This window comes from Suncus etruscus, chromosome 5, assembly GCF_024139225.1.
Source record: "Suncus etruscus isolate mSunEtr1 chromosome 5, mSunEtr1.pri.cur, whole genome shotgun sequence".
In the NCBI taxonomy this organism is placed as follows: domain Eukaryota; kingdom Metazoa; phylum Chordata; class Mammalia; order Eulipotyphla; family Soricidae; genus Suncus; species Suncus etruscus.
In genome coordinates this window covers 146,030,175-146,056,175 of record NC_064852.1, presented here as the reverse complement: position 1 = coordinate 146,056,175, position 26,001 = coordinate 146,030,175, and the positions used below count along the sequence as shown (strand labels likewise).

Genomic DNA, 26,001 nt, shown 5'->3' with positions numbered 1-26,001 from the left:
TAACTGATCAACAGGGATCCTATGGAACTTCTTTTATAGACATTTGAATGCAAGCATTTTTAAGTCTTGAAAAGTCAATATCTTCTAATCCTGCTTTAGGAATGGATTAAAAATCTATTTGCCAATTTATGAGATAATGTAGCTTTGCAAAGTGATGTCATATATACTCAAAGAAAGATACAATATTTGATTCTTTTGGGGGCCAGAGAGATAGTACAGCAGGCAGAGTGCTTGCCTTTAACATGGCTTATTCTTTAATCCCTGCTACTCCATTATGGTCCCCTGAGCCCTTCCAGGAGTAAAACCTGAGCACAAAGCCAGATCATTGGGCATCCCTGATCATTGGGTATACCTGGGTGTGCTCCTGCCTTCTTCCCCCTAAAGGAAAAATTAAAAGATTTTATTTATTCTAAAACTACTGATCAATAACAGTATCACTGACATAAGTATTCAGTTTTTTAATTTATTTACTTTGAAGAAAACACTAGTTATCTAAATATATGTTCTATAGATTTTGTGGCTTTATCTCTTATTCATAATCCTACTAAATGTACAGATAGTTTCTTAAAGCTATCCAAGTTCTAAATCCTAAATTGCCTTTGTCTTGATATGCAGTTTGAGTGAATCATCAGTTGATGACACCATCACGTATTTAGTAGAACAAAGTAAATGCTTATTTTTCTTAAAGTGAGTAGAATGCAAGGAAGACATAAATTGGACTTCAAATTAGCATTAGAAATCTTTTCAAATCTAGTTAGAAAAATTATACATATTTTTTAAAAGATTTGAAAAACACCAAAAAATAGAAGTGAAAAGAGTTGTCCATCTTCTACCTGTGGAAACAGCTTTTTAAAATATCAACTTAAGGCTGAATCTTTTTCATTCTTATATTTAGATAAGTGTTAAACTTTTCTACTAAGACTTTATGCACCTTCCAGGAGTCATATTCAGTTTAGCCATCATTTAAAACTTCTGATTATATTTCATGCAATAAACGTTTATGTTGTCTGCCTCTGAAGAATTTTATATAATTTTTAACATCAATTCTTGCATGTGTAAATGCCATTTAATATTTGATATAAATGTCCATATAGGTATCTAAAATCAAAACTCTAGAGCCAGCAAGTTCTCCTAAGCCTGTTTTAAAACATTATTGCTGGTATCCTGAAGAATCTCTTCCAGCTCTTTTTGCCTACTTTCTATTCAGACTATTTTTAGTGTTACAGTCATATATTTGAGTTTAATTTTTAAATGTAAATGGGGTATATGTACATATGTATTGTGTGTTTTCATGCACATATCCATCTGCATATAATATACATGTATCTTTACTGAAGACACTTAACATTTGAAGTTTTTCCCTAAGCTTATCCTCCATAACCTAAAAATCAATATATATCCTCATCACAGTTTTACCTAAAGCATTATTAACTTCTGTTCAAGTAGATTCCTTCAAGATATAGTGATATTTTACAGCTCTAAAGTGATGCACAAACTTAACTTAATCAAATCACATCTTGATATTTTAGAGGGTGCATGTTACCTCTTTCTAGAAAAGCCTTTTTTACGTGATTTTTTTTTCATTTTGATCTTAATATTTTAGAAAATCTTGCAATGAAAATAACCTAATACCTTTTCCTTCTGTTCGCTGACAGAGAGCTAGATGAGTTATCAGGAAGAGACACCTGTCATTTGAAGAAAACAGCAAGAAACAATACAGATGATGTCGACTCCAGACTTCGCGATGCAGGGAACGATAGTGCCAGTACTGCTCCCCGGAGCACTGAAGAGTCTCTCTCGGAGGACGTCTTCACAGAGTCAGAACTCTCCCCTATTCGAGAGGAGCACACCTCTTCCGAGCAGCCCTGCCGGGATAAATCATCGGGTGCATCGTCAGAATCTGTGAAAACAGTCCGTCTGAGTGGAGTAGAATGTTTGACAGTCTCCTCAGGGTCACCTAGTGCGCCTGAGCCTTTACAATCTTCTTCTGGACAGTCTTTGAATGAGGTTGGGGCTCCTTTTCATCAAACTGCTGCTAGTAATCTTGCAGTGGGCTCTAAGGATGGTTCGGCTGGGGATCATTTGCCAGAAACAGCAAGCTCTGATGAACAAACAAGTACTGGTATTAAAGACAATATTGACCAGGATTTTCTTTGGGAGGATTCACTCCACCCAGAGGAGGGGGAGACAGCCAGTGTGCCTTGTGGGGAGGTGACAGCGGAATCCAAACAGAAGCAACTCAGTCACAAAGGGAAACAGGGAAAGGAACAAAATCAGGACTCAGAGACAGAGGTAGAAGAGCTACGAAAACTCTGGAAAACCCATACCATGCAGCAGACTAAACAGCAAAGGGAGAATATGCAACAGGTTTCACAAAAAGAAATTAAGCATAAAGTAGCATTTGCGGACATAGAAGGTAAGAAGTGTAGAAAGTTCATTTTCTATGGTCTCACTGTTTTTTTTTTTTTTTTTTTTTTTTAGTGATGTAAAAGCTACTCTATCTCTGAGTCTCCTTAACCCTCCTTTGACCCTCCATACTCTCTTTTCTATCCCATGGTGAATTGTGCATTCACTTAGCATTTGTTTGACTATGTCTCAACATATATGTGTCACAGTAGTCTGTCTTCAAAGAATTTCTTTTCCTGAGAGTGCATACAAGTTCTGTAATTCCTCAGTTTATCACCTTTCATTTTGAGTTCAAATGTCTTGTTTTCATTGGCTTCATAAATATGATCATTTCCATTTGTACCTGTCAAAGATATAATTCATTTTTCAAAAGTACAATTCAATGTAATAATGTTTTCTTATGATTTATTCAATTTTAAGTAGCTCCATCATTTTTTTCTTTAAGAGCAGTTCTAAGTTGGAAAGGTGGTACGGCAGTTGGCCAATTGCATTGCATGCAACAGACCTGGGGTCAGTCCCTCGCACCCCAGGGAACCTTCTTTATCCTCAAGACTCTGTGTTTCTTCTTAATACCTTTTGGGTTAAGAATGTTGCTCAGGTATATCAGCTCACATTTAATATGTTCTACTGGGATATAGATTTCAAGTTGTTTATTTACCTAAGAACTTTCCCCTTTGTTTAATTCAGAAACATTTTATTGTTAAATTACATATAAAATTAAATTTTCCAGTTTGATCTCCTTCATGTAAATTCTCCAGAATTTAGTATATACAAATAATTGTGCCCATCATTTTCACACTATATTTTCAAACATTTTGATTCTTCTACACTGACTCTGTAAGCAGTAAACTTCTATTCTCCCCTGATTTTAGCCCTGACTACTACTATTCTACTTTGTGTTTATTTGGGGCACACACTTGGCAATGCTCAGGGGTTACTCTTGGCTCTACACTTAGGAATTATTCAGGGAACTGTGTAAAACCTGGAAGTGAACTTGGGTAAGACATGTCTACTCTCTCTCTAGCACCCCACCAGTCTACTTTTCTTTCCCTGAATTTAACTACTGTTTAGATACCTTACATAAATGGTTTTTTTTGTGTGTATGCATTTTCTTTATGTTAAGTTTTACCTCTATTTAGATGTACCAGATTTTTCTTTTATAAAACTGAAAAATGTCATTGAATATGATATATATGTCACTTTTTCATCACATTTTGTTTATCTGCTCAGAAATTTATGAAATAGTTTATTTTATTTCCTGGCTACTACAAATAAGCTGATATTAACACTATTTTAAAAATATATATTCTTTTGGGATAGATATACTGTAGCTATTATAGGAATTAAGGCAGTTGCCTTGCATTCAGCTGACCACTGCAATGCCAAGAGTGACCCCTGAGCACTGCCATGTGTAGCTCTGAAATTAATAAATTGAAGTTTTCTTCTTTATTCAGAACTAATGAAGGTCCAATAAGGGATATTTGTTCAATATAGATTTTTAGGAAATGTCAAAAGTATATTCAGTTAATCACTTAGAAATGATTGATTTTATTTTATTTTTTTTTTTGCTGATATCTTTTTTTTTTTTTTAATTTTTTATTTGTAATTATGAGAACAAGGATGCAAAGAAAGAGGACAAGGTAAAGTTACAGTGGAAGGACAATACATAACATAATTCTCAGAAGTCCCCTTGCTGATATCCGAACTTTGAAATTTCATCCAAAGAACATTAAGATTGTAACACACTATAATATTTCTTAACAGCACACAAGGCAATCTAAAGCCATAAAACTTACATAACTCCTTAAACATTACAGGCATAGCATTTTTTTTTACATTTCCATATTCATGCATATTAGCTTAAGTTGACCTCAAATCTTAACTGGGTTCTTTTTAAGGATTAGAGTCAAAGGAGCACAGCAAAAATGGTGTTAGAGTGGCAATTGTTGTTTGCATAGGCCCACCAAAATATGAGGGACATGGAAAGAAATAACCTTGGCCTAAATACAAAAAGACCCGACCCCTGAAGGTTCCTGGCACAAGACCAACTCTAGGCTCCAGGCAAGCTAGATCGTCCAATCCAAGACATTGTCTGTAGTGCCAACACACTTATATTTTTCACACAGTCTCGAAATGATTGATTTTAAATGTTTTCTTTATTTTTTTTGCTCTCTGGCGGTATATGTGCGCACACACATATTTATTTACATTTTTTTAAGTTAGGGTGATATTGTGTAGAGCAGAAGTTCCAAACATAGTTGTCTCTCCTTGTCTCCTTTTTAGAAGAAAAAAAATTACTGAGTGCTCACATAGGAATCTACCATTTTTGATCATATACTACCTTAGGTTGCACCTAAGCCTATTATGACCAAGTTGGAGAAATACTAATAGATTGTGTTGCATTCTGCATTTTTCACTGTATTTCTTAAACATTTTCACAGTATTGTTTCTTAGAAAGAGTAGTTTTAATGGTCCTGTAATTTAACCATCTCCATAATGTTTGGATATTTTGTTGTTTATTAATAACTCATAAGTTGTAATAATTCTTATCTTTGATACTTAGAGAATGTTTGTGTATCTTTGCTTGTTGTCTTTGAGACCAACAATTGCCTTCTTTTTTGAAATCTCTGAAAAAGGTAAAATAGGATTTTATAGACTTTAGTAATGCAGCATAGACTCTACATTTTCTTTTTTTTTTTTTTTTTTTTGTGGTTTTTGGGTCACACCCGGCAGTGCTCAGGGGTTACTCCTGGCTTCATGCTCAGAAATTGCTCCTGGCAGGCACGGGGGACCATATGGGACGCCGGGATTCGAACCGATGACCTTCTGCATGAAAGGCAAATGCCTTACCTCCATGCTATCTCTCCGGCCCCAGACTCTACATTTTCACATGAGTATGTTTGTTGAGGGAGAGGTAGGAGGTATATATAATGACAAAATATTGAAAGAAGAAAAAGTGGTAGCATTTATATATATATATATGTGTGTGTGTGTGTGTGTGTGTGTGTGTGTGTGTGTGCTTATATATATATATAAATGATTACCATTTGTTTTCTACCTTTTAAAAATGAAGATTAGGGCCGGAGCTATAGCATGTTTGCCTTGCACGCGGCTGACACAGGATGGACCTCGGTTAGATCCCCAGCATTCCATATGGTCCCCCAAATCAGGAGCAATTTCTGAGCACATAGCCCCTGAGCGTCACCAGGTGTGGACCCCCCAAAAATAAAGATTATTTTTAAGTTTAGTCATATTAAAGTTCTATAATAGAAAAATGATCATTTTCTTTTTTGTGAGACTAATTTTCTATTGAAAAATCATTATAGGGAGAATGTTAGCATTTCTTTCTCTTAACAAGATGCAATTACTAATATCTACCTTGTATATTTATATATAAGCAAAAATAAATAAATCTTGCTTAGTGTGCGCCTCTTTGGGCTGTCTTTTCTCCTCTGCAATATTGCCACCTTCAGGCCAAAGGGTAGTACTGAGATTAAGGCAGTTGTCTTGCAATGTACTGGACCCCAAAATTATCCATCCCCTGCTTTGCATGTGGTTTCCCTGGCACCAGGAGTGGCTCCCGAACACCATCATATATTCCTCCCCACCCCCGAAAAAAACATGTGCTCTTCATAAGTTAATTATTGGATTCTTGAAGTAAGCCATAATTCCTAGATACACAGTATATCTTGTATCAACATCTCTGGTTGGAAGAGTTAAAGATAATCCAGGCTTGAAAAAAATGCCAAACAGATGATTGAATCTAGCATTTTGTTGATTGTTTTACCATACCCTAATATGTACGTGAAAATTTAAACTTAAAAAATAAATCCTTGTAAAAGTCATTAAATTAAATGTTTAAATTGCATCAACTATTTCAGTATTATTCTAAGGGGCTGATAGAAAATGTATAAAGCATGTATTGATTAGCATGTGAGAAATTTAACAAAAACGTTGTGAAGGTTTCACTTCCCCACCCCTGATGTCCTCAGCATAATTTCAATTCATAATAGTTTATTATCCTGGCTGTGCCTTGATGGAAGAAAAATTTAAAATTTTCCAAAATGCCTACTTGTGATGAGTGAAATGAAATGTATTTTGGAATTGTCAAAAGTTTGGAGGCAAGAAATACCAAATTTTAGTCATCTGATCATGGTATGTGAGAATTGAATAAATATTATTTACATGTCAATTGTAGGTCCCGCACTTTTAAAAGAAAAGAGGAGGCATCATCGGTTATATAAGTTCTTATGTCTCAGGGTTGGAAAACCAATGAGAAAAACTTTTGTATCTCAAGCAAGTGCAACAATGCAACAATATGCACAGAGGGATAAGAAGCACGAATATTGGTTTGCAGTACCACAAGAAAGGTAAAATAACACGAGTAACATCTGTTAACATTTTTTGAGATTTCTTGAGTCTAAATTGTTTAGCCTATCACTTGAAGAGTGGTAGAGTACCATTTTTTCGTACCATAAGACGCACTCTTATATATATATACATATATAAATATATATGCATGTATATATGCATATATAATACATATATAAATATATATAAATGACAGTAGTGTACTCCACTGTCATCGATAAGATTGTATACATAATACTTTGCTTCCTTTTAGTACCACTTCCTCCTCCAGGTTGAACCCTCTACCATAGTCTTTGCCCCTTTCTATCCTAAATCCCCTTTCTTTACCCCAAAAGGGCATGTTTTGTACTTAATACCAGTTCCCGTGTTCTTTATTTCTAGTCTTTGAATATTCATTATTCCAACATTATGTTCCTTTATAGCCCATATATGAGAGAGATCATTCTCTATTGGTCTTTCTCCTAACTAACTTCACTCAGCATAATACTCTCTAGGTCCCTCTATGTAGGAGCGAAGTTCATGACTTCATCTTTTGGCTGAGTATTATTCCATTGTATATATGTACCATAGTTCTTTTATCCATCCATCTATTCATGGACACTTAGTTTTATTTTTTCCTCAGATTTTAGTTGCTATAGTTAGTGTTATAAGGAATATAGGAGTGCAAATGTCTTTTCTCCACTTTATTTTTGCACCTTTGGAATACATTTGAAAAAGTGGAGTACTTTTTTTAAGAAGTAAACCTGTCACGGATAACATTTGAGCTAGTCAAATGCATGCCAAGAAAAATCTCAATACTATATTATCCTCAGAACAACTTAGAATAACCATACATCATGAAATATTTTAGGTAATTTTATTCTTAATATGCTTTGTCACCTTTTTATTTAAAAAATGAATAGTATATTGTCTGTCTTCAAGTTGTCACATAGTTGAATCATTTTGTAATTCTGGCTAATACAGAAAACAGAGAAAACTCTTTAATAGTCACTTGTTCTAACAGGACAGACCACTTGTACGCCTTCTTTATTCAGTGGAGTCCAGAAATATATGCAGAAGACATTGGTGAATACACGAGAGAACCTGGATTTATAGTAGTAAAAAAGATGGAAGAGTCTGAAACAAAAGAGGATCTTTCAAGTGAAGCAGCAGCCAGAGAATGGGAGGTAAGGAGAAAAGGGCAGAGGCTTTGTTAATCTTTATACTTTATACAGAAAAGTCTAAGTAATCTTGGTACATAGGAATACATTTTTAAAGATTCAGGTTTTCTGTGTATAAGTATTTTTAAATGAATCTGATTAGTATCTTTTGCTATTCTTTTTATTTTTGCTTTAATAAGCATCAGGATAAGGACTTTTATTATATTACTAATTGCTCTTTTGTTAGTACCAGACAATATTTAAGATCTGTTTCATTTTAATATCTCCTTGATTTAGCAGGCATAACACATTTAAACACTCATGCAAGTTAGCACTCCTTTAAATTATCTGCCTTAGTTTGAATTAAGCAATAATGATGCTAGTGAATGAAGTAAGCTGGCCCTAATTTTACAACATAAATTTTTTAAAAAAGTACTTTGACTTACTGAGAACTTTCTATCGAACTAGGTAATACCAGTTAACTTTTTAAAGTTCTTCTAAGATATGTCTTTTAAGTATTGTGTATCATATGCTTTGTCTTGTGGAATTGATAGGACGATATATATTTGGTTGCCTGGATTAATTTCCTCTGGATGCATTAGAAAATGTAGAGCAGATGCTAAAATGTGATAATACATGGATCAAATTTCATTAGTCCTGTGGTGTTTATGTTCATGGTTGTTTCTGTGATATGAATAAATTGTGCATGTACCTTACATCTATACTGATCGAAGGTATACATGACCTGTCTTTTATTCAAAATTTGAAATTTGTTGTTAAATGTCTGTGTCTAGTTTGTGTAATATGTATATCTGTTTCTATCATAACTCTGAAGGTAACACTGAGCTTTATTGTGGATTCTTTTAATAGTTAAACCTATAGAGCTACTCTTGATGGCAGCTTTCTTTCACAATATCATCAAATTGGTCAATACCTAAAACTGTCACCAAAGGAAAAAGGATACATTAATTTTGAATTAGTCAAATTTTCATAAGAAGTGTTTAAGAAAAAAAATACATGAATAAGAATCTAAATCTGGAGGGCTGGGGTGATAGCGCAGTGGGTAGGACATTTGCTTTTGCATGCAGCTGACCCAGGTTCGATCCCTTGCATCCCAAGCCTGCCAGGAGTAAAGAGCCAGGAATCAACTCTGAGCACCATCAGGTGTGGCTCAAAATCCAAAAAAAAAAAAAAAAAAAAAAAAAAAAAACAAAACTGTCTAAATCTACTTTACATAACAATATAGATGGCCATTATAGATACAATGTTTAATTCTTAAAAAGCCAAGTCAGATATAAAGGAATATTAACATGTTGCTTAAAAGGCCAAAACCCCATCAGTCTAGTAAATTGTTCTGGAGATTCTAGGCTCTAGGTCAGTGGTCCTCAAACTGTGGCCCGCAGGCCACATATTGTATTTGTATCTGTTTTGTTTCATCATTGCAAAATAAGATATATGCAGTGTGCATAAGAATTCGTTCATAAGTTTTGTTTTTACTGTAGTCAGACCCTCCAAAGGTCTGAGGAACAGTGAACTGGCCCCCTGTTTAAAAAGTTTGAGGACCCCTGCTCTAGATAATCAATCAGTAGGGCAGGAGAACTGTAGAGTATTGGTATTAGGCCTTTATTTTGCATGATGCTTATACAGTGTTTACACATGTAAAATAAGCCTCCCACTTAGAATGAGTTTTGTGAGACTTAAGATAGCTCAGTTCATCAAAATGTGTACTAGTATTAAAGTAGCAACAGCTGAAGGAAATATGAAGGGGTAAGAGAGGTTTTTTAAAAATCCACTTAACTAGTAAGATAGGGTTTTATTTGTTTTGTTTTTGGTTTTTTTTTTGTTTTGTTTTGTTTTGGATTTTGGCTATAGCTGGTAATGCACAAGTCTTACTCCTAGCTCTGTGCTCAGGGATCACTCCTTGTAAGGATCACAGGATTATATGGAATACCAGGGGTCAAACTGTACAAGGCAAGGCAAGCACCCTACCTGCTGTATTAGGGCTTTAGCCCTACCAGTATAGTATTCAGTGACAATATTTTCAGTAAAGTAAGAGAATTGAAAATTTTCTCTTTATTTAGTATACTACTCTTGACTAGCCTGTGGAGCAACAAATAGATTATAATTATTGATAACTTGACAATCGATTACTTTGAGTCAAAAAAGCTGTCTCCGATCCTGTGAGATACTTTTTATTTGGTGGGCCAGCCACACCTAGCCATGTTCAGGGCTTACTCTTACCTGTGCTCTCAGGAATCACACCTGGTGGGACTCAGGGTGACAGTATGGGATGTTGGAAATCAAATCCAGGTCAGCCATATGCAAGGTAAGCGCACCTGTACTGGTAAAAGCACTTGCTGTACTGTCGCTCCAGCCCTAAAGTTTATATTTTTCCAAATGATTTTCCCTTTTATGTTTTCATCCAAGATTGATTCAAGTTAAAGAAGCTAGAAAAGAAAAAAAAACGATTTAAATTTAGAAACTTTGCCTCATTATGCAGAAACAGTACGACACTGTCAAATATGGTAGCCTCTGCAACCAACGCAATTAAAATTAAGTGCCATTTAATTTTGATTCACTTCTTGAATAACTTAACATTTCTTGAAATGGCTTGGAGGCATATATTTCATGAAAGATAAATTTGATCCGAGTGAATTAAGTATAAAGATATATTAGTTTCTATGAAATGAAAAAACATAGTGTCCAAATTTTGATGTGGAATGAATATTGCTAGAGTTCCTATGGCCACTAGCCATATAGAACTACAGAATGCTTGAAAAATGGCTAGTCAAAATTGGAATGCTCTGTAAATATAAAATATACAATAAAAGTAAAAATTCCTCAGAAATAAAAGAAAAAGAATGCATGTTTAAACCAAGGTGTATTGATTATATTGAAATAATATTTTATATACTAGGTTAAAATATCTTAAAATTATTAAACTTGGATTATTTTGTTTGGAGTCAGTTTTTTCTGGTCACACCCAGATCTGTCCTCAGAATTATTCCCATTGGTGGTTGGGGAACTGGGAAGTGCTAGATATTAAAACTAAGCCTCCTGCATCACATGTAAAAGGAATGCTCAGCCTACTTAAGGTACCTCTCCAGCCTGGGTAATTTCTTCTTGCTTTTTAAGGTGGCCACTAAGAAACTGATAATTGCATATGATTAACACTATCTATCATCTATCTATCTATCTATCTATCTATCTATCTATCCATCCATCCATCTGTCTCTCCATCTATCTATCTATCTATCTATCTATCTATCTATCTATCTATCTATCTATCTATCTATCTATCTATCTATCTATATTCTACATAACTGGTCTAGTATCTTATTTACAAAGTGCTTAATAAGAGCAAGTTGTCTGTTTCTCTTTATCCAAAGTTTACTTTTTACACTTTAACACTGACTCTTGATGTGCATGCATGGCTTTCAAAACATGTATTATAATCTAATATGATTTAACATGTTAAGATTATTTTTGACATAGTTACTTACTTAGATATATATAATATGAGTACTGCATAGAATCAGTGGAGTGATAGAGGTGTAGGGCCTTTGCCTGGTCCTTTGCCACCTGATTTTGATCTCCAACACCCCAAATGGTTCCCCAAGCCTGCCAGAAGTGAACCCTGACACAGCTGGGTGTGACCCAACCCACCTCCCAATAAAGAGAACTACATAGAAAGAGTACTACATAGAATACGAAAAGTTACTTAGGGTCTTTTTCTACCTAGGAAAGAAAAATAAAGGCCTTATTTATTTTTATTTATTTGGAGGGGACCTCACACTCGGCAGTGCTTAAAGATTATTCTTTGCTCTGTGCTCAAACATCACTCTAGGTCTAGGCAGTGCTTGGAAGGCCTTTTGGGATGCTGGAATCAAATCTGCATTTTCCACTTGCAAGGCAAATGCCCTACCTACCCTCTGTACCAACTTCCAAGTAGAAGGCTTAAAAAGGATGTTTTCTTCCACTGTTGAGTGGAAATAGCTCTTGATCAAAACTGTCTGTTCCATTCTTGTTTTGTTTTGTTTCTGGGGTCACAGCTGGTGGTGCTCAGCTGGCTAGACCTGCCTTGGAACTGCCTGTGCAGTTCTGGGATTGATCCAGGGCTTCACTTTGCGGAGCATGTGCTTTAGCCCTTTGCACCATCTCTGGGGCCCCCAATGTGGCAACTTTCTTTTATTTTTTATTATTGTGCTGCTGAGGATCAAACCCAAGGCATCACATATGCAAGGCAAGTGCTAAATTGTGGAACTGAATCTCTGCACATGCTTTGTCTGCTTCAGATATTTATTTTGTTGTTATATTAGTTATTAATTATAAAGCTCTAAAGGTGGTAGAGTAGATGGATGGTGAAGCCTTTCTCAGCCCAGCCTGGCGCCTGCAGCCTCTCTGGCCTAGCGGGTCTGTCAGTACCAGGATGACCCCTAAAAAATGACCCACAGGCAGTCAGTCGAAGTTTCAGGAGACTTAAGGTTTTATTTACAAGGCCCTAACCACCATGTGCATATCTCACATGACTTCTAAGCTAAATAGCCTCTTTCTTGCTCCTCTGCATCCATGCTGTCTCTGATCTCTCTTTCTGCTGATTCTTCCTGCAATGTTTCTGCTGCCCTCTCCCTACCCCCAGGCAACCCCTAAAATTACCAACCACAGACACCTCCCATGTATGGGAGGGTCTCCCTTTCCTGATGAGATAGGCAGGAAGTTGGGGGAAGGGTCACAATTGTTACTGTTGTAATTTTGGGGCCACACCCTGTGGCACTCAGGGGTTACTCCTGGCTCTGAGCTCAGAAATGACTACTAGTAGGCTCGGGGGACCATATGGGATGCCAGGAATTGGAATTGAACCTAGTCTGTCCAGGGTGGACCAAGTGCAAGGCAAATGCCCTACCGCTGTGCTATCACCTCTGTTCCCTGCTTCAGATATTTTCTTATCTATATGCAGTCAGAAATATATTCATCAAAAGTTTAAATAGTTGGGAAACACATGCATAGGAAACTTCTCTCCATCCTCACGATATTTTTCTCTGCATCCCTATCTTACGTTGTGCCATGAGTGATTATAAGATCTATAATATCAGTGATTATAATAATTTCCTAATCGATTATAATCTCATATTTAAACTAAGAATGTTTCAGATATGTATATATAATGTATTCTTAACTCTTAGATATAAATGAGTCAATTTGGACATTAGTTAAAAAAGGATATTCAAGTTCTTATGACCTTACACTGTACCAGAGTTTAAATGTACTTTGTGGATTCATTCAAGCACAGATCAGTGATTTATATAGCCTGGTATGCGGCTTTATTTTCTTCTGTTGAAATAGTGATTCTGAAAGCATTATGTTTCTGATCGTCAGGGACACTTCCTGTGTCATTTATCTCTCTCTTTGTAATGACAAAGACCTCAAGAGAGATGCATGTTTAGTTAAGATTGCTTTGTTATCCCATTTCCTGGAAGTTCACTTTCATTCCTTTTAGAATAAGCGAAAACAGAAGCAGTTTTAACTTTTTTTTGCCTCGCCATGTAATTTCATACGCTTCAGCGTGCTTTTCTACTAATGTTGTAGCTACTCAGACAGTATTTCTAAACCTAATTAGAACATCTAGTTATTCTCAATTGCTAACAGCAACTGGAAAACAACAACAACAACAACAACGACTTTTTGAATAATGTAAAATTATTTTATCATGGGTGAAACTCTGCTTCTTTTCCTGTGTACAGTTAATTTCACATTGCGTCTCTCTCCTTTTAGCAAAGTTTTCAGGTGTGTGATACTTGTGGTCAGTGCAGGGCTTACATAGTAGAGAAAAGGGGTACAGAACATCTTTGACCACAAGCAGGTTTTCTAATGAAACCCTGGGAATGGGAAGGGCAATGTGGAGATGAGTCATGCGTTTTGGATGGACTGAGGGAGAGAAGTATCAGGGTAAATGCTCTGGTATTGGGTGAGGACATGATGGGTAGAGAGGTGTTTTAGAGGGCAAGCTGTGCTTGATTGGGCTATGTCCTGTGTGTATATACTGAAATGTGGAGAAAAGAAATGTGGGGTGTGGGTGGGTGTTGTTGCATTGTACATGTTAATGTAGTATGTGTTTGAAGGGTCCATTGTACAGCAAAGTAAAAGAGAAAGGGCATGTTTAGTTTCAATGAAAGAATTATTTCAGGTGTATTCTTTTAGAGTTGGCATTTTAGCTGCTGCATTCTAGATAATTATAGTTTAGAGACATAGTATTCTTTTATAGTTCACATTTTTATATTAATTTCAGCATGCTATTTTTAGTGACGTGTAAAGACAGTATAACTATACATGCCATTTTTAGAAATTAGGTGTTTGAAACTGCAATCTAAAATGACTCTTGCAGGCCAAGAGATTTTCATTTTATTTTGAGCATTTGTATAGTATTTAGTGATAGGAGATTAGTTTCATTTTTTTATAGTCTTGCTATGAAAAATGTGAGAGTCGATGGTCTTAGTGCTGAATAGGTGCTCACAGGAAAGATGACATTTTGTAAGATTTTTAGATGCAAATAAAGAACAGATTTATATGGCTATGAGAAGACATTGTTCACTGAAATAGTTCTTGTATTTTGGGGATGTAGTCTGAAAACTATACTTTTTTTCTGACTTTGTTATTCTTCGTGTATCTTTTTAATATTCTGGTGTTTGAAAATACATGCTCTGTGCCTTTAAACTTTTGAGCCCTTTTTCTTTGCACGTTTGGGTACAGTGCAACCAAACTTAAACATGGGAAGCCCTCCTTTCACTCCCCCACCTCTACAGTCTCCACTCATGACTGTTTTTGCATTGGGTCCTGCTTAGTGATTAGCTCTCTGTTCTGTCAATCAAATATTTGTTTCTAGCAAACTATTTTGTGACTGAAGTAAGGTTCTTGAGCTGGAAATTTATCTTTGACAAGAGGAAGAATGATTTTTCAAATAGTTCTTATGAGATCTGATATAACTTAAATTTGTCCTGGAAAAGAAATGTCTCGTCTGTGGCATGGGAAAAAAGGGAGAAGACACCAGCCAATTAATCAAAAATATACTCTGGTAAATCTTAGCAAATGATTTCAGATTCTGTATTTTCTAGTTTTTTTATGGCAATATACAATATTATATACAGTTTTAGAAAGTTTAGCATAGGCAATATTTCTAAAATACTAAACTGTATGGTGAAAGGAACTATTTCTGCTAGTCTTGTATATCTTTCAAATGAGGGGTTTGGAACTATAATGTTTTTTTATAATTTTTTTGGTTTACCTATCCTATTCTATATCAAAAGTAAGTTGGAAAACCTGTCTGACTATTCTTTTAAGTTTGAGCATTGTCAGAAAATAATTTGAATTTTGTTTTTACTTAAAAATAAGTTGAATAGATGTGAGTAAATTTAACTTTTTTCCATGTTAGATAATTTAGATAATATTGTATACGTAAAGGAATTATCTTGCCATTTCAAGTGATAACTTCATAATCTATCCACAAATTTGTTAAACAGTGATACTTTGATATAAAACTTTACCTTTTAATAAAGAAAACCTTATGCTTAAGTAAAATAAAAACTAAATCAACTTTATTTCTATTTTAAGAATACTAGACAATATTCAGTTTAAATATGTGTCCACTGCTGGTGAGAACATATGTTGCCAGATATTCTTTTAGTGGTGATTTGGTATTATATCTTGCTTTATGAATGTTGATTTTATTTTTACTACAATTATACATGGCTTAAGTAAACCTATATATATTATATATATGCATATATAGATACACGCACATTTAAAATCAGGGGCAACTTTGAAAAGTATCCCTTAAAGCATATAAAAATACAAAATGGTTTCAGCTTATATCATTTCAGTTGGATTCAAAAGTTCTTTGTTTTTTAACTTGAATAATTTTTTATGTGTTTATAATTTGTTTAGGTGATGCAGCAGCACAGATGGATTTAGTTACCTGAAGTGATAAAAAAAAAAAGTCAAAATTAAGACCAGATTTATTGGAATAACCATTTAACACAGCTTTTAAAATACCCAAACCAGCCTGGATTTTGTCCTGCTTGTTTTTGGCAACTTGAATATTGTTTAGTCACTACCTCTCATAGTTTTTTTTATTACAAATACAGGAAAGTTGTGGCTATTTTGAATTTAAATTTGTAGGCCATTACAGTGTTCATCCTATACTCGTGAACACTCGTCATACTTGTTCAGCTTTCTAGGAAGTTTACATGAGGTTTTTTTCATAGAAGAAAGCATTCTTCACACTGGTTTTGGGGCCTGCCTTTTCATATAATTTTCTTAATTCTCATACCAGTCACAGCATTGCAAGGTCATTAAAGTTACCTTCCATGTAAAAGATGAGGAAACAAATATAGAGTAATAACCAGAACCTTGCTATCATGAAGTACAGATAGCTCGACCCTGGAGTGTTCTTCATGCACTAGGGATGCCTTTGAAATGCTTTTTAAATATTATTGCACAGAATGACATGCCTTAAAGTGTAGAAGAACTTAGATCCCAGTTCTCTTGCTGTTCTTATTTGTATCACCAATGTCCTAGGAGTTGTAGGGAAGGAGAAAGGTAAGAAAGTAAAAATTTAAAAAAAGTAGTATATTTTTTCACTTGTTTGATAGATTGAGATTTGAGATTAGATTCTCTAGGATTTTACTTTAAAAGGGACCCCTCTGTTTCCAAACTTAAAAAGATATTCGCTTAGGGGGCCAGAGAGATAACATGGAGGTAAGGCATTTGCCTTGCATGGAAAAGGATGGTGGTTTGAATCCCGGCATCCCATATGGTCCCCTGTGCCTGCCAGGAGCGATTTCTGAGCACAGAGTCAGGAGTAACCCCTGAGCGCTGCCGGGCGTGACCCCCCAAACAAACAAAAAAAGATATTCACACTTAGGAATAGCAAATATTTTGGATCATGAACATTCTTATTTTTATGTTCTATATCTTTTTATCCCTACCCAATTGATAAAATATCTATAGTTAAGTGTGATTCACTACCTTATATTATCTGATCTTACTATGATGGTATATTTATGAATAAGTTAGGCTACTTTTTGACAGCAATTAGCTTTAGAGGACCATCCACAGTGGTCTTGGAATTAGTGCAGGCTTACTATTTAAATCAAGAAAATTAGACCTTTGAGCCACTTCCCATTTGAACAATTTTCTAAATATTCAGCTATATGATATCATAGTTGATCTTATAGCTCTGTATGTACATTAAGTAAGACTTTCCTTTGATGAGACTGACCCAGGTTCAATTCCTGGTGCACATAGGGTTCCTTGAGCATTGTCAGAAATGATGCCTGAGCAGCGAGCCAGTAGTAAGCTTTGAACACTGCAGGAAATTCGCTGAAATCCCACCCCACCTTGCCCCAAAAGTCTTTCAGCACTTGGTAACATTTTAATGATTTGATTAATAATGTATTTGTCTAACAACACAATTATTATACCTGCCTAATATATTTTACTTTATTTTACTGTAAACTTGGGGGTTGAACCCAGAGTTTCACACACAATAGGTATTGAGCCACATACCTGATTCATTAGAGATGCTTCATGTGATTCTGTGGAATATTGCTACTGTTGGCTCCATTCTACAAATAATTAACATATATTGGTCATATTACAGCCAGTAAGGGTTCGAGTTGTGATTTGAGTTCAGATATTATTGATTTAGAATATGTGTCTTAGTTATTGGTGTGTATTTATATGTAATTCTAGAATATGCAGCACCATTCTTTCTGTTTTAAAAAGTTTAAGGCTTACCAAAAATTTTAATAATGTACAGAGTTTCCAGAAGCCTTTTGACCCAAGTACAGTGACTTAATTACTCATATCCTTTAATAGTGTTCTATATTTTTAAATTTTTGTTTTTTGGGGGCCACACCTAGTGATGCTCAGGGGTTACTCCTGGTTATGCACTCAGAAATTGCTCCTAGCTTGGGGGACCATATGGTACCCTGGGGATTGAACCCAGGTCCGTCCTGGGTCAGCTTTGTGCAAAGTAAATGCCCTACCACTGTGCTATCGCTCTGGCCCCTATATTTTTACATTTTGATTCATAAATATAGTGGATATTGATCATTCTCACCCAAAATCTTTATTGTACCATTGCTGACTCTTTGTATATTTTATGCAATGATTATTTCCTACTATAGGATTATAGTGGTTTCAGTACCCTAAAGGTTCCTAATCATCTCTTCTACTGAAATATCCAATGACCACAGAACTTTGAACTACTTCTTGTAGCCTTGCCTTTTTCTTTTTTTTTTTTTTTTTTTTTTTTGGTTTTTAGGGCACACCCGTTTGACGCTCAGGGGTTACTCCTGGCTATGTGCTCAGAAATCGCCCTTGGCTTGGGGGGACCATATGGGACGCCGGGGGATCGAACTGCGGTCCTTCCTTGGCTAGCGCTTGCAAGGCAGACACCTTACCTCCAGCGCCACCTACCCGGCCCCAGCCTTGCCTTTTTCAAAGTATTCTGTAGTTGGAATCATGTTGGTATCTGTTTCCCATTAGCTTTTTTTTTTTTCACTTCATATATGCATTTAAGGTTCCTCTTTGTCTTTGTAGCTTAATTACTCATTTCTCTATACTGCTGAATTGTAGTGCTGCATTGTCTGGGTGTTCTACAGTTTGTAATTCATTCACCTATTGAAGGGGAATAACTTGGGTTTTTTATGACATAGTTAATAAGCTTCTTTTCATATTAGATGCTTCTTGGACGGTTCTTAAATTGCAGTTAGTCCCTTCGTCATCCCTTCTCTCTGTCAGTTGATAGGGAACAATATGGAATGGGGAACTTTGGTGGTGAAAAGGAACATCTTTATCCTGTTGCCTCAGTAGAAATTATTTCAGGAGAAGAGTTATATCATAGCAGGTAGGGCATTTACCTTGCATGTGGTTGACCCAGGTTAGACTCCCAGCATCCCATATGGTCCCTTGAGCCTGCCAGGAGTAATTTCTGAGTACAGAACCAGGAATAACCCCTGAGCACCCAAAACAAACAAAAACCCGTATTTCACTTTTTATTGTTATTTATCATTTTCCCAGTGTGTAGAGTGGTTTTTTTTTTGATAGACAATTTTTTTATTGTGACTGAAGTTCATTTACATAGAATTATTTACGATACATAGTGACAATAAATGAAGGGCATTCCCACCACCAATGTTATCCTCCCTCCACTCGTTCCCAGCATGTCTCCCACATCTCACTCCTTTACCCCCAAGAATCCTACTGCAAATGTAGAGTGTTTTTTTAACATGAATTATTGTTACTAAATATAGTGCTTTCTGTATCTGTTGATACATGATGCAGTATAACCATTAGTTTTCAGGAGTTAAAATAACTTGCATGGATGCTTTATCCCACTGGTCATTGTGTCGATTTTTTTTAATTATACATTGCAGGATCAAGCATGCTTATATTTTATTGTCTTTTGCATATATATTTATGAGACATTTACTTCTTGTGTAAATTGGGTGGCTTGTGTCTTTAAGAACATAGTTCATTTTTTTCTAGGCTCTCAAATTTATAGATATAAAGATCTTCATAATATTCCTTTATTGTCTTTCTAAGTTCTATGGAATCAATGATGATGCCCCTTCTTCATTTCTTTTTTTGTTTGTTTTTGTTTTTTGGCCACACCCAGTGATGCTCAGGGGTTACTCCTAGCTATGCACTCAGAAATTTCTCCTGGCTTGAGGGACCATATGGGATGCTGGGGGATCAAACTGCGGTCCATACTAGGTTAGTGTGTGCAAGGCAAATGCCCTACTGCTTGCACCACTGCTCCAGCCCCCCCCCCCCTTCTTCACTTCTCATAAAATTTACTTGTATCTTTATTGTAGTCTAGGGTTTAGCAATTTATAAATTTCTTTTTGCTTATTATTGTGCTTTTCTTTGCAAAAGAAATTTACATTTTGGGGGAATTTATTGTTTAAAGAGCTGGGATTTTCCTTGCTATTTCTGTTTTTTCTTCTTAGTTTAATTTCACTGTAATCTTTGAGCATATATAGCCTTTGTTTTCCTTGAGGTGTGTTTTATGACTCAGAATGTGTTCTATTTTAGTAAATACTCAATGTGATTTTTTTTTTTTTTTTTTTTTGGTTTTTGGGTCTCACCCGGCAGTGCTCAGGGGTTACTCCTGGCTCCACGCTCAGAAGTCGCTCCTGGCAAGCACGGGGGACCATATGGGACGCCGGGATTCGAATCGATGACCTTCTGCATGAGAGGCAAACGCCTTACCTCCATGCTATCTCTCCGGCCCACTCAATGTGATTTTAAGAAGACTATCTTCTGTTGTCGAATTACATTTTCTGTACATAGTGATCATAACCAATTAGTTGAGATTACTGTTCATTCAACTGTGTCCTTACCAATTTTCTGCCTGCTTTAAAAGTGAATTACTAATGAGGTTTGAAGTCTCCAGCTATAACATATAGTGGATTTATCTGTTTCAAAATTATATAATGAGTAATTTCCCCTCATATTCTTTGAATAAATCCCTGTTATTCCCCTTTTATGACATTCACTTCTTATTTATAGTTTCAGAGAGTCATTGTAGTACGCACATTATAATTCAGTGGTTTTGAATTTATTCTAGATAATTGTTAATTTATGACTCCTTATTGTTCTAATACGTTATGTCAGAATATTGAAAAAAAATTTCAATTTGAAGCAAAACAAATCAATGTAACCTAATCCAGGCTTTATTTGTAATATTTTGTCATATAAAGTAATGTGACATCAAGGATGGTGTTGTATACCCCTGTTTTAAACTACATCAACTCAGACCTAAAATGTTTTTTTAAAATGTCGATACAGTCACATAAGTAAATATATATGGCATTGGTAACATACTGTTTTATTCTGTCTCATTTTCCTTATTTTAAATTAGGAACAAACATGGTCCATGTAGATCAGTAATGAATTATTTGCCTTACATTTATGAGACTTGCCTTTGATCCTCCCTCAGCAAAACAAATTTAAAAAGCACATCCACAAGATTTTTAAGACCTTTGTTACTCTGTAAGGTAGTTGAAGGTAGAGAACTTTTGTTCTTCTTTGTAGGGTTATTTTAAGGGGAAACTGGAATGTCCAAGAATGATTATTAAATCAAACTTTGATCTTTAATCTGGGAGAACATAACTTAATTAATGGATGTGAAAGTAACTTTCACTTTTTCCTATGTTCTGCTTTTATTCAGTTCTGGTAGTTGCCATCATAGCTTTGGAAGTAGGTAGATTTAACTCCACCATTACAGTCATAATTCTGTGAAAACAAATACTTAGAAAAATACTTTTCTGTGTGAGGTTCTTTATTGTAGAAAGACTCGCTCTTGAAATTAGGTCAGAATATTTAAATTTTTGTAGATAGGATTTCTCAGTGTACCCAAATTATTTTACTGCTTAAGAAATTTCTTTTTAATCAGATATTGAATATACTTATAATTAGAGAATCTAGGTTTCCTGTACCACAAGACCTTTGATAAGTCAGAGTACAACATAGAACAATTTAAATTAGGTCTAGTTTTTTGGCTTAAGTAATACATTTTGTGCATGAGCTATGATTTCATACAATTACAGAAAATAATTGATGACTAATTCCAGTTTTATCATATATTAGTTGAAATCTATAGCACTTTATTGACCTATCATTCTCTGTACTCATATATTTATTTTAAGAGATGGTACTATTAATTTGCATTTAAATTATTTTTATTAATTTAAATTATCTTTTAAAAATATGACCAAGATAAAGTCTATTTATGATATTAAAGTTACTCTAACATTACCAGATATTATAAGCTAATATTATTTGTGGTTCTCTTTCTGAAGTACCTACTACTCTTAGTGCACTGATAAAAGTCAGATAATGACTGAGCTCATTTGTACACATAATTCAATTTTGCTTTCATTTAGGAAGTGTATTCCTATGGTAAAGGAGATTTAAGATGTTAATTGGGGCCCAGAGCAAGAAAGTAAAGCAGTTAGCCTTGCATGTGTTTAACCTCCCAAGCATAGCCAAGAGTGATCCTTAGCACTGATTGGTCTGCCCCCGCAAAAAACAAAACAATTATAAAAAGAAGTGTTTGATCAGTGCTAACTAATATAACTAATATATATAACTAATGTATATATATATACACATATATATATAAAATGCAGAAGATTCTATCTCATGTAACTTGATAGTTCAAAATTTTCTTTAGAGATTTCTTTTACTGGTCATAAAGTAAGGTCATTTTATTTTTAGCATGAATGCTTTCTTTTTATTGAAAATTATGGTCTTTGTTGAAAGCTTTTTATTATTTTTTTATGTAATTAAAAATACTCAAGGTAGGGGTCAGGGAGCTAGTACAGCAGGTAAGGCACTTTCCTTACATGCAGCTGACCCAAGTTCCATCCTGATACCACGGATGGTCCCCAACCCTGCCAGGAGTTAACCCCTAAGCACCACCAGGTGTGGTACAAAATCAAACAAAAAATAAGGTATGAAAAAGACTTACAATCCTCCCCCAACTGAAATATTTGAATGTAAGACAAAATAAATAAGACTCTTGATTTATTCCTTTATTCTTTAGAGTGTTAAAAATTGATCAAGTGAAACTCTAGCATTAATAACAGGAGTTTAGCATGCAGTTGTGTCTGGGTACATGGTGCCCGAGCACCTGCCACCAGCATCTCCCCTCTTTTTTGAGGGGGGGTATTTGAGTCACACCCAGCAGCGCTCAGGTGTTATTCCTGGCTGTATGCTCTGAAATCGCTGCTAGCAGGCTCGGGGGACCATATGGGATGCTGGGATTTGAACCACCGTCCTTCTGCATCGAAGCAAACGCCTTAGCGCTGTGCTATCTCTCCAGCCCCGCATCTCCCCTCTTGAGATGTGAACTTTACAACTGTAAAGCTGGGATGTGTACTAGGGTTCTCTGCTTTTAGAAAAGCCTGAGCTTAAGAGAGAGCATATTACTTTCTCTCTTATCCTCTCCCTCTGCTTCATCAGAACCACCAAATAAAATCAGATTTGACTTTAAATTTTACTATCTACAAGGCACTCACTACAATCCTTTGCATGTATCAAATTTTCTCAATAGTCGCAATAAAGCCATATTGGTATGTCACTCTTATTACTTCACCATTTTGAAAAATAAGATAGATCAAGATGGGAGGAAGTTCAGGTCCATTGGATCTCTTGGTGTTAGAGCTCATAACTACTTCAAATGTAATTTCCTGCATAGTTATTTTGTAAAATTCAGTCTAATAATAATGGCCAGAATGATCTTCCTAAATTCTCCCATCTTTCACAGCTTTCAGCAGGTTTATGTAGCTTCTTATCTAGTTATCCTGACATTTATGTTACTGGTGACTAATTCATTCCAGTTGCCTGCACTGAATTTTGTAACCAGACCCTATATACAGAGCCGAGCCGATTGAATGCAAGAGGATTTGTATCAGCTCAAGAAACTTAGCACATATTTATGGCACCACCAGAGCTCACTCAAGCTTTAGCTTTGTCAGTCGAGAATTAGTGTCTGTCTCTGTGGGCATGTTGTTTCTGTTGTTGTTATTTGGTGATGATGTTATTTGTCATTGCGGTTTTCAAATTTAGCACTATATTTAACAGCCTGGTCTGGCTGTTGCTGAAAATACAAAATCTCTCTTAGAATATTAAATATTTTAATAGGAAACTTGTTATTTCTGTGGCTAATAACTACAAGAACTCCAGCCATACAGAAGTAATGTAAGCAGAGTCTAACCACTGAAAAATGGTCATTAAAAAGCCTAGACTTGCTTGGAAAAAAAAATGCCATCAATTATATACACCTTTGGAAATGTATGCTTCTTCTTTCTGGAGTTTATTTTTTCTAATTGCCTTGATTTTTAAATATACCTTATGCTTTTTATTACCCCTCTCCTACTTTTTTTTCTCTGATACAGATCATGTAGGGTGGGTATGTTTATCATCTTTGCTTTGAAGAAATGTATCCAGCATTGCTACTAGATTAGGATATATATATATATATATAAATATATGTACATATATGTTATATATATAATCTGAGCTAAACCAGAGGGAAGAGATGAAGCTATCTTTTTTTTTATAAACTGCAGAACATTTAGATTTTTTTTGTCAAGTTTTGTTATATAGTCACCATGAAACCACAAAGTTATTAATGTTGGGGTTCGGGGCTCACAGTGTTTGAATATTCCTCCCTTCACCAGTATTCACTTGTCTCTACCAATACTCTTCCTACCCCCACTTGGCCTCCAACCAATGTGTTTCAATGAGACGTTTAGGTTTTAAATGTTGCTTCTGTTAGCATAGCATGATGTATTTATTATAGCATTCCCTGTGTAGACTACTGTTTGCTAAATTAAAATCCGTCTCTATGCAACAGTCAAGAAGATCTTCCATCATCAAATCAGTTGGATGCAAGAGTTTAACAACTCTGTCCAATGTGTTTCACACCTAAGATTAATCAATTTCTTGGACTAGCACCAGGAGTGGGGAAGGAAACCCTGGTACCATTCTCCTTCCCCTAGTGAAATTTCTCCAGCTCTGTTTTTGTTTTGTTTTACTCGGGCGATTTTTCTCAACTGTCAGTGGAATTATTGTCTTCCTGTCTCCACATTCAGGTAGTATCAGTGGCTGAGTATCACCGCAGGATCGATGCTCTAAATACTGAAGAACTGCGCACACTCTGCAGACGCCTCCAGGTGCCCCCTTCAGTAGCTTGACTCCTTCTGGAGATTGACTGCTCCCTGGTTTTAGTGTCTGTTGTCAGGGCAAATCTCCTCGTGAAGGATTTGTTTTGACTTTAGCACTAAAATAACCCATCAGAAAATTCCTTCTTCTTCTTTCTTCTTCTATTTTATTTTATTTATTTTTACATTTTGGATTTAAAAGAGTATGGTATTGCCTCAAACAGTTCTAGGTTTATCTTTTTCCATCATCTTTTCATTTGAAAAAACATTGAGAGGAATTTTCTGTCACTTTGGAACTTTTCTCAGTACTGTGTTTCTTTGAGTGATCAAGAGATTTTATTTAATTTAAACATTGGCAGGATGTCTTTGGATCTGAGATTACTAAGGGGAGTGTGAAAAGTGTGGCATTATAGGATAATTTTAAATTTCAGTGAATGGCAAAGCTAAAATATTTTCTCCTTTTTAAGGATATTTAAAGTTGTATCAAGCCTATATTATATATCTTATTTAGGTACATTTTTTTAGGTGTTTCTTTTTGGCATATTTGGATTTCTATAGACTAGGCACCAGAACTAGATAAGTAATTTAATATTTGTGCTTTTATTTTTCTTTGAGACAAAAAGTGATACAATGGAACTCATTTTTTTTTTTAGTTTTCTGTATTATTGTATGTTTTCCTTTTCTGAATAAGCTATGCTTCATGGCTTTGCTAGCGCTACTAATTTTTTTCAATGCTTCTCATGCTGTGTTTGAATTTTTTTTAACTTTCACATCATCAAAATAAGGGTAAAATATGATGTGAAAGAATTAGTTTTTCAACCAAAAATTCATATAATTATAGAACATGTATTTAAAAATATATGCTGCTTTATTTTGGTAAGAAATCTGTAAAGGCAACAAACTCAAGATTTCATTGCTGTTAAGTCACAGTCGCCGAACACGCCTACATTTTAGTTATCTGCTCCAGTCAATTCTATTTTAGTATCTTATTTAAAGGTCTTCTGATACCAATTTTATGTTATATCTTTTATTCTCTAAAAGCATTGTTGTCTTATATATTAAAATTAATATAAAATAGTACCAGTAAATAGATTGCATAGGAATTTTGAATTAATCGTCATTTTTATCTTGGAAAGAATATCAGCAGGATAATTTCCATCAAGCAAAAATGTATCCTTTTTAATGTTCAGAGTTATCTGTTGAGGAAAATAGATATAGGAACAAGTAGACTTTTAAATATCTTGTTCCAAAAATATTTTTAAATTTAGTAATTAATTATAATGAGGGCATTTTAAAAAAATGTTACTTTTAGTGAAGCAACTAGCAGATAGGTAACAATGAAAATACCTGCT

General features: G+C 35.0%; 1 protein-coding gene across 4 annotated transcripts in view; it reads left to right on the top strand.

The window, feature by feature from the left end:
• Positions 1 to 26,001, top strand: part of OXR1 (oxidation resistance 1) — a 363,437-nt gene that overhangs the window by 323,369 nt on the left and 14,067 nt on the right. Inside the window, exons 8-11 of one of the 4 annotated variants that reach the window (XM_049773868.1) lie at positions 1,656 to 2,416; positions 6,605 to 6,776; positions 7,781 to 7,943; positions 24,581 to 24,661. In XM_049773868.1, coding sequence (XP_049629825.1) covers positions 1,656 to 2,416; positions 6,605 to 6,776; positions 7,781 to 7,943; positions 24,581 to 24,661 — 1,177 coding nt within the window. Of the gene's footprint in view, positions 1 to 1,655; positions 2,417 to 6,604; positions 6,777 to 7,780; positions 7,944 to 14,822; positions 14,986 to 24,580; positions 24,662 to 26,001 lie in introns of those variants that run through there. The other 3 variants (XM_049773869.1, XM_049773871.1, XM_049773870.1) reach the window with 3 other exon arrangements.